The 9763-nt window shown below is 44.7% G+C and overlaps 1 protein-coding gene across 1 annotated transcript; it reads right to left on the bottom strand.

Moving 5' to 3' along the window:
- Positions 1-771: 771 nt before the first annotated feature.
- Positions 772-9667, bottom strand: LOC132217114 (cytochrome c oxidase subunit 4 isoform 1, mitochondrial). Its single transcript, XM_059667152.1, has 5 exons — positions 9534-9667; positions 8291-8364; positions 2646-2813; positions 1902-2033; positions 772-1021 (listed from the first exon to the last, which is right to left on the bottom strand). The coding sequence occupies exons 2-5, from the start codon at positions 8361-8363 to the stop codon at positions 885-887; spliced, it is 510 nt and encodes a 169-aa protein (XP_059523135.1). The 5' UTR covers position 8364; positions 9534-9667; the 3' UTR covers positions 772-884.
- Positions 9668-9763: the final 96 nt, after the last annotated feature.

Below are 9763 nucleotides of genomic sequence, written 5' to 3' on the forward strand. Positions count from 1 at the left end.
CAGCGGTTCTCAACCTGTGGGTCGCTACCCCTTTGGGGATCGAACGACCCTTTCACAGGGGTCACCTAAGACCATCGGAAAACACATATATAATTACATATTGTTTTTGTGATTAATCACTATGCTTTAATTATGTTCAATTTGTAACAATGAAATTGGGGGTCACCACAACATGAGGAACTGTTTTAAAGGGTCGCAGCATTAGGAAGGTTGAGAACCACTGATATAGGGTCTCCTGGGACCAGCAAAGGGAACTAGGGTTAGAACAGGGCAGAGCATGACAGTGGGATGAGAACCCTACAGGAATCTTGCCAAGGGCCACGATAATGCTCCTTAAATCACTGCCTTGTCTGGCATTGGCTTTGTTGTAGCTTTTTGGATCAAAGCCTGAGTAGCCAGGGAACTGAGCAAGCCACAAGTAGGCGAAGGGAAATGAGTCTATCATTGAGACCTCCTGCCCTTCCCAGGCACATGGTCCACCCACCCAGCCAACATTGATAAATATAAAGGGAAGTGGCCATAGTGACTTCTATCCATCTGGCTACAATAAGGGGATTTTACTCATAAAAATCTCATCATAAACCAAATTAAAACATCCCACATCAGATGAGTCTATATTTTTAGTTTTTACATGATGTCCCTGTATACAATCTACTTTTGCCGTTTCATTTACACCCAAAAGATATTACTTCAGACACTTGGGAGAAACCTCTTGTGTTACAAATAACGGACACTTTCATTTAGTTATCATCAAGAAACCAAGCACAAGGATTTCAAGTAAACTGTGCGTTTATTTGCATTGGGACTGCAACAGAGCAGTTTCCAGTGAATATGCAGAACTGCAAGGAAATGACAGAACAAGGTGAGGTGTGAATGGCAGGTTCTTATTTCTTCCACTCGTTCTTGTCGTAGTCCCACTTGGCAGAGAAACCCTGGATCGGGCTGACCTTCATGTCGAGCATCCTCTTGGTCTGCTTGGCCACCCACTCCTCTTCAAAGGTGTGCGGGATGGGGCCATACACTACAGTCCAAAACAACTTCATCAGACAACAGTATCTTGACTAGCTGTTTCTAAAGTAATGTGCTATGTTGGTTAGGTCTGCTACAACATACTGGCAAGCAGGTCAGTGAAGTCATCTGCCACTCAACACCAATGCCTATGCAAATGCACTGGTTTTGAATTCTGGGCACTGACAAGTCTTGATAGTTCCAAATTATTCCTTTGTAAGTTAGCAATTAAACACTTAAGCTAAAATCAGAATGTTTTCTCTATAGGACATAGCTAATAGGGTTATAGAGTAGCACAGAGCATAAACAGAGCCAAGGTGACTTGGGAGAGGATCAAAGATTTATCCACAATCAAACCACAAGTACAAGATTGTTATCTACTCAGAATGGGAAAATACCTATTGTGCCTGGACATACAGAACACAGGAGAGGCAGCACTAGGATGAGTAGACAGCCCCAACACTGAGCAGAAACTGTTAGGTCTTCTGACCCAGAATTCTCGTTATTGAGATGCAGTCCCTAAACAGCTAACACAGTCCTTTAATGGGTAAGTTTTCTTCTCTTTTTTACTACATCACCTGATAACTGACTGGTGAGCAAATATCTACTGAAAATGTGGTGTACGGTACAAAGTAGGTAAGCAGTTCACTACCATACAGGTATGGCTCACCCTGAATGGGATTCTGGCTTAGCCAGTTTCACAAACCTGATCAACAACCCTGGGATGGAACCTAGACTGGAGGACCCTACCTTATGTGAAGGCTCCCCCACCCCAGCCCACTCCTGGGAACTGAAAGACGAAGCTGTGCTGGCTAACTCCAGCTCTTGTGTTGCTGGGGGCTTTTCACCTGAACCTTTCCAGGCACACAGCCTCTTGTTTCCTCTTTACTCACCAAAGCGCTTCTCCCAGATCAGAACGAGAGCAGTGAAGCCGATGAAGAACATGGCCGCACCCACAACTGTCTTCCATTCATTCGTGCTCCTGTTCATTTCAGCAAAGCTCTCGTTGAATTTAATGCGATACACTGGGAGCATAAAGAACAGCCATTTGCAGGCATAACAAGCTACAGAGACCAACCACTCCCTCATCCACAATGCTCCACCATTTCTCCCCACAACACAGTGAAGGATGAACATGGAGCTGAGAAATACAACCGAGAGGCCTGAGGCCGTAATACACTCATGCATGTACACACACAAACTGTCACACTGCACATAAGGGGTCAAGGAGGTAAGAAAATGCACGGAGTTTGCTTTGGGCAAAATAAACAATAAAAATTAAAGAAATAAAAAAACTGAAAGTCTTCCATAGAATACAGTATAAGGGTCAATTTAGTTATTTTCATTCCCCTTTCCTACCTGATGTTTTGCTGACCTTACGTCAATCATTTACAGTAAACCCAGTCCCACCCAGCAGAAGCAGAGATGCTGCATCCACATGCTACAGACTTAACTGACCCAAACTTAACTGTTCTGCATCCATGTTCATGCTTCTCCCCAGATGAGGTCCCCAGCCAGCAGACCACAGAAACACAACACACCGAGCCTTGGTGTGTGCTGGTCTCTGGGCAGCACGCCAGTGCTCAGAGTAGAAATGATCTCTCACACACTGTCCCTTACTTCCCTTCAATACCCACATTCAACTTTCTCATCAATTGATAGACTATTCCAGGGGTTCTTCTCCTTCTCCTTCAAAGCCTTCTGGCTGGCAGAGAGGTTCTTGACGTGGGCCACATCAGGCAAGGGATAGTCACGCCGATCAACATAAGCCGGGAGAGAAAGGTCTTCACTCTTCACAACACTCCCTAAAAAAACAGTGGATAAATATTTGAAAATTCACAGATTCACAGTTACAAACCAGGTGGTACTTTCTAAAAACCAAAATAAGTACATGTATGCACACTCTGAAAACCTGTCATCCTAAGGGGCTGCAACCACTGTTTCAAATAGCTAAAGGACTATCATACGGAACAGGACGTAGAATTGTCCTGTGTGGCCCAGCCGGCCGAATGAGGATGGTAGGTAAACAGTTAACAGTAGCAGGTTTCATCACAGAAACCTACCAGGAGCAGCTGCTCAGAGAGGCAGCACTTCTTGGAACTAAGAATAGTCACGCAGAGGTAAGACAAAGGCTCCCAGGGTCCCCTGCCTTAGATGGACACTGAACTAAAGAAAGGCCCTTCTGCAAGTGACTCCAACTAATGAAGAACAAAAACAATTTAAAACTCATAAAAGAAGTGTTTTTCTCACATCAATGTTTCTGTCTTTCCCTCTCTCATTCACTCTCTCTAAAAGACAATGGAAGCCCAGCCAGCGTGGCTCAGTGGTTGAACGTCGACCTATGAACTAGGAGGTCCTGGTTCAATTCCCGGTCAGGGCATATCCCACGGTTGCGGGCTCAATCCCCAGTGTGGGATGGGCAGGAGGCAACTGATCAATGATTCTCTCTCATCATTGATGTTTCTATCTCTCCCTTCCTCTCTGAAATCAATAATAATAAACTTTTTAAAAAAAACAATCAATGGAAAAATATCCTCGGGTGTTAACAAAAATAACAACAAAAAAGAAGTATTCAAAGTTGAGAAACAAAGACATATGAAAAGATGGTTACTGCTTCACTGTTTGTTATGGGGGGGGGGGGGGGGGGGAACGACACCTGTATCCAATACAGATTAGCCAGCTCCTTAGAAATGTGTATCACTGAGCCATTCATTCACCTGTTCAACAAATGTTTACTGAGTATCTGCTATATGCTAAGTGTGATTCTAGACATCTGAAATCATTAGTGAACAAAGCATAGAATACCACCTACTGGTGACTACATGCTCAAAATGGGAAACAAATAAACATAATAGACATGTAAATTACAAAGCATGTTAGAAAATAAGTACTCTGGAAAAGAAAAAGAGCAAAGGAAGAGAATCAAGAGGATATATGTACAGCAGGAAACAACTCACTACAGGAGAGAGAAGATCCATGTGTTCAAAAGGAAAAAACAATCATGTACTCATCAAGTCACAGAACAATATCAGAGTTGTTTTATTTTTCTTTTTAAAAATGTAAATCATGTATATATACTCATATAAACACAGAAACCTCTTGGCAAAGTAAACTCAAGTTGTTATCAGAAGAGGAGAGGATGAAATGGGTATTTCTGCTCAAATAGGAAGAAATTTTAGTTCCTTAAAATAAGCATGTACCCATGTATTACTCAATTAAAATGGGGAAAAGTTCAGACAGAAGAATATTTTAGTTTTTACTTAGGGTTTTCCTACAGCTAAAAGCTGTTTTTTCAATTCTATCAAACATCTGCAAGGTGTTCCAAATTCATCTAGAGCAGCGGTTCTCAACCTGTGCGTCGCGACCCCTTTGGGGGTCGAACGACTCTTTCACAGGGGTCGTCTAAGACCATCGGAAAACACATATATAATTACATATTGTTTTTGTGATTAATCACTATGCTTTAATTATGTTCAATTTGTAACAATGACATTGGGGGTCAGCACAACATGAGGAACTGTATTAAAGGGTCGCGGCGTTAGGAAGGTTGAGAACCACTGATCTAGAGGCATGAAGTCCTGCAAAAACGCTTTCCTTCCATTCGCTTAGTCCCAATGGTTAAAATCTCCCAGATCATGTTAACAGTAAAACAAAACATTCAACCCAAAGCAAAGCAGTATAATTTCTCTAGATACTTATCTTTGTCACACAAATGACCACTTTTATATTTTTACTTAATCTTAACCCAAAAGGATCTGATATGAAAATGGCTAGAATTACTTCCCAATTTTACAATTCTAAGATTCTATTAAAATGAGTGAATTAAAAATAATGGCTGTATACTAGCACTCAGCTTACACATGAATTATTAAAAATACGCCTAGTGCCCAGCCAGCGTGGCTCAGTGGTTGAGCGTCGAACTATGAACCAGGAGCTCATGGTTTAATTCCCGGTCAGGGCACACATTATTATGTGTGTTGTGGTGATGCTGGTGTAAACTTACTGTGCTTCCAGTCTTATATAAAAGTATACATGTACAGTACATATAATACTTAATAAATGACTATGTTACTGGTTTATGTATTCACTATACTGTACTTTTTATTATTATAGTGTCCTCTTCCTACTTAGAAGTTATCTGTTAACAGTATGCCATGTTACACTGGCAGCAGCCTCATACGTCTCGAGTTTACCATTCTTGATTACGTCGTTTTCTCTCCATTTCACTCCATCTCGTGTGGTTTTGTTCAGTGACATGTGCACAGGCTTGCAGCCTAGGAGCAGTGGGCTATGCCACACAGCCTAGGTGCGGAGTAGGCTCTACATCCAGGTTTGTAAAATCGCCTAACGACACATTTGCCAGAATGTATCCCAGTTGTGAAGCGGGGCACGACCGTAAATGCTCATCACCTAGGAGCACTCTAAGCATGATACTGCATTTTCTAGAACAAGAATGGCCAATTTGTGACCTCAGGCCAGCTAGAGGCTCTTTAGCACTTGGGGCCAGTAAATAGAGGGGGGCAAGAAGCAAAGATTAACATACTAAACATTCCTTTTCAAAAGAGAAAAAAAGGTTTGACTCAGGGGATAGAGCATCGGCCTGCGACCAAAGAGTCCCGGGTTCAAGTCCGGTCAAGCGCACATATCACGGCTGTAGGCTTCTCCCCAGCCCAGGCCCAGGCCAGGCACATGCAGGAGGCAACCAATCGATGTGCCTCTCTCACATCGATGTTTCTCTGTCTTTCCCTCCCTCTTCCACTCTCTCTACAACAAAACAAAACAAAACAAACAAAAAATCAATGGGAAAATATCCTTGGGTGAGGTTAAAAAAAAAGAGAGAAAGCCCTAGCCAGTTTGGCTCAGTGGATAGAGCGTCAGCCTGCAGACTAGAGTCCTGGGGTCAATTCCAGTCAAGGGCATACTAGTATACCTCGGTTGCAGGCTGGGGACGTGTGTGGGAGGCAACCAATCGATGTCTCTCCACATCAATGTTTCTCTCTGTCTCTGTCCTCCCCTACCCTTCCATTCTCCCTAAAAATCAATGGAAAAATATCCTCAGGTGAGGATTAACAAAAAAAAACAAAAAAAGAAGAAGAGTAAATGACCTGACTTCTCTAATGGACTATAGTTCCCCCATCTGCCTACGGTGTGCTAGAGATGCAGCAATGAGTAAGACAGGCACGGTCCCTGGACTCAAAAAACTTGCACTCTAGAGCAGTGGTTCTCAACCTTGGCTGCACATTAGAATCACCTGGGAATCTTTTTAAAATCCTGATTTCTGGGCCTCATCCTCGGAAATTGTTTCTTTGTTACTAATGTTGTGGCCCCACCCCATAACAAAGAAACAGAATTTCCGGAGGATGAGGCCCAGAAATCAGGATTTTAAAAAGATTCCCAGGTGATTCTAATGTGCAGCCAAGGTTGAGAACCACTGCTGTAGAGGCACCAACAGACAATTCTCATACACACATACATACAAACCCACAGTATGTAAGTGCTCTAAGGAAAAACAAAGCAGGGTGATGTACGACAGAGCATCTTTAGAACAGGTGCTCAGGAAAGGCTATTCTAAAGTAACATTTGCATGGAGGGAGATTAGAGGCAGCCACCCACAACTCAGGAGCTGAGGCAGGAGGGACCAACCTAATGTGTATGAGGAAAAAAATACTGTACTACTGACCGCTGAGACTCTGAGCAAACAAGGAGGGCTGGTTGGGCTCTTTACTTGAGTAAGATATAATGAGATCAGAAAGGCCAACTTCAGATCTTCCTTTAGGTATGAGAAGGCACTGGAGGGTTTCCAAGAAGGGACTGATTTGATCTTACTTCCTCACCAAAAGTAATAGCTAAGAGTAAGTCATAGCCAATACCACTATAAGGAGATAGAAGTTGGCTTCTTATAAAGGAGCAGAATGAACAAAGGTAGAGACGAAGGAATTTGGGGGGTGATGGAGATGTATGTCCTGATGGAGTCGTCGCTACACACTGTGTGAGCTTATCAAAATCCATATTTTACTTCCCATAAATTCTACCTCAAACAAACTCAACAAACAAAAAACCACCAGCAAACCAAAATGGAAATAAAATGTGATCTTTGTCATAGTGACCTCTTAGGCTTTTAATGAAGGTGTTTCTTTCTGTATGTATGAAACAATGATTTTTTCTTTATTACTTACTTGTTTAAATAACAGACATTTCAATAACACTCTTAATAAAATGATCTGTTTGAGAGTCTGTATCCATAGTGTTATCCTGGGCAATAAGGAATATAGAGAAATTTAAGACAACAGTATCACTAATTAAAGGACACAATTTCAAGAAAAATTCACATATAAAGCAGTTCAGTTAATAGAAGTTACGAGTTATTGATTCCCTAGATACATAAACCTTGCTTTCCAAGTTCATCATCCATCACTCAAGCCTTGCAATTGACCCTCAGTCACACACCTTGCCATGCTGACTCGCATTCTGTCCTTTTGCTTCCTTTCCCTCTGCCTGGGATGCCATTCCCCTCTTGAAAGTGAGGTTAAACCTGCTAGTCTTTCAGCAAAGCCAAGCCTCTCCTCCAGAAGCTCCCTCTGAACTCCAAGCCAGGCTAAACCCTTCTCCTCAGGGCCATCTGTTACTGAAACACTGTCTGCATGTATCTGTCCCTCTCCAGACTGCAAACATTCATTCTTGTGGAAAGAGTCCACATTTCATATTGGTTTTATTCTCAGTGCCTGACGGTGTCTGGCACAAAGAAGATGCTTGATAAGTGCAAAACTGAACTTGCTATGTGCCGACCACTGAACTAAGCTCTTTACATATATTTCAGGTAAGAAAACAGATTCCTAAACTTAAGTAGCTAGTCTAAAACTAAAATGAGATTAAACCCAGCTCAGGCAGGAAGCCCAAGCTCTTTCCCTTCCAATGCCCCAATAACGTAAACAGTATTAAAGGTGAGTGATTGGAAGTTTTTTGGAGGGGGAGGAGGTCATTAAAACCAGGTACAGTGAAAAGGAACTCTTGAAAGGGGTGGAACTTGAACTTGAAAAGGAAAAAAGGAGAAAATATCAGTAGAAGCAAAGACCCAGGACTAGTATTCAATGATTCATAAATAATCTTTAATATAGAACTCTGTATCCCCTGTTAAAATATTTATCCCCCCCCTCCACCCCCCCCCCTCAAATCCAACAGCAGGATCTTAGCCATCTGTGTTTGAAACCCCGGCACAGGGCCTCACGCACAGCGAGAGCTAAATGAAATTAGCTCAGCCTACTTAAAAGTAAAGTTAACTTACCGTGTGCTCGTGCACACACCGAGGTGGAAATTGCTCGCTTGCCAATCAGGCTAAATACTCTGGTTGTCAACATTCTGAAAGATAAAAGCGTACACCTTCTCTATGAATGAGGGCAAACACCCACGAGGAACGATTCTTCTTTTTGCCCCAGTGCATTTTCAAAGTCAGTGCAATTCTTTTGTTTTCTTCTCCCCAACATACATGATCCCTTCGTTACTGACTCTGAATTCACAAAATAACCTAGGACAAGGTTTTTCTTGGTAGCCAGCACGTCTTTAGGGAACTTCATTATAAACCAAATGCCATAATATATACGAGATTCAGGCAATTAGCAGAAAACTGGCTTCCTTAAAAAACAAGGGGAATTATAGTAAGGACACTGAAAAAGCTAGAAATAGTAAAGCACTGTGCTGCCATGTGGGCTGCATTGTTTGGAGGGAAAAGGTAAGGAATGGCTCCGAGGAACGGAGGCATGCGCTGCATTCCACTTAGTGTTTAGGACGGGAAACCCGGGAGAAAGGCTGCAAGCACGGTCCTGGTTCAGTTCCAATCCCTGCAGATAACGGGTGACCTGGATGACCCACGCCTCACTCGACCCTTCCTGACTCAGGCCTATCTCCCCTACCTACGATTCCTTTAAAACTGGGCCTTTTGGGGGGCTGTTGCCGATGAATAGGCTCCCCAACACATTCAGAAAATACCCCAATTAGAGCCGAATAAACAGAAGCATGACGTCAGAGCCGAACTTCCTCCACTATCGCTTCTCTTCTTCCCCCCCTTGCCAGGCCGCGTGTGGGTGGACGCTGGACGCCTTCCAGTCCGGGAAGCGGAGCGTCTCTGCCCGAGCCCCGTTAAACCCGGGGAGACCGTGCAGACATCAGATGTAAGGGGTCAGAACAGAGGCTGCAACGCGGGCCCCGGGCCGCTCCCGGAAGGCCAGCAGGCGACCTGCCCCTCGCGTCCGCTTCCTCGACTAGCGGGCGCTCCAAGGTCAGAGCCCGAAGCCAGTCTGCGGTCAGGGCAAGGCGGGGGGAGCCGAAGGGAGGCTTCGGAGCCGCACATAGGCCTCGACCCGGCGGGCCCTTAGTCTGGAACCCCGCAGTCCAGCCTCAATGTCAACGGGTCTGAGGGCCAAACGCCGCTTCCTGCTGGCGCCGGGCCGCACGCATTCAGGCCCGATGGCTTCCGGCCCCCGACCCTCCCCAGCCTCCCGGCGGCGCGGACCGGCCACCGCTCGCCTCACCTGCCGCCTCCGCCGACCAGCCGCAGCCCACCGTGCCCGCCGCGACCGCCCTCTACACCCCGGTTGCTCGCGACCGGAAGAGAGCGAGGCCGTGCCGCAGAGCACCACGGGATCGTGGAAGACTCCACCTCGCGCCCGTCAGCGCTAGAGGTCACTGAAGAGGAAGGAGGGGAAAAGCCGCGAACGTCGTAAAACGCCGGGCTGGGCTGCTTTCCGGCGAGCGCTGAGGG

Source organism: Myotis daubentonii, chromosome 15 (assembly GCF_963259705.1).
Source record: "Myotis daubentonii chromosome 15, mMyoDau2.1, whole genome shotgun sequence".
In the NCBI taxonomy this organism is placed as follows: Eukaryota; Metazoa; Chordata; class Mammalia; order Chiroptera; family Vespertilionidae; genus Myotis; species Myotis daubentonii.

Coding starts and splice junctions, on each gene's coding strand:
- LOC132217114 (XM_059667152.1), bottom strand. CDS start 8,363: ATGTTGACAACCAGAGTATTTAGCCTGATTGGCAAGCGAGCAATTTCC. Junction 2,814..8,290: donor GGTGTGTGCACGAGCACACG/GTAAGTTAACTT, acceptor CTGTTTTTTTAG/GGAGTGTTGTGAAGAGTGAA. Junction 1,022..1,901: donor GATCTGGGAGAAGCGCTTTG/GTGAGTAAAGAG, acceptor TTTGGACTGTAG/TGTATGGCCCCATCCCGCAC.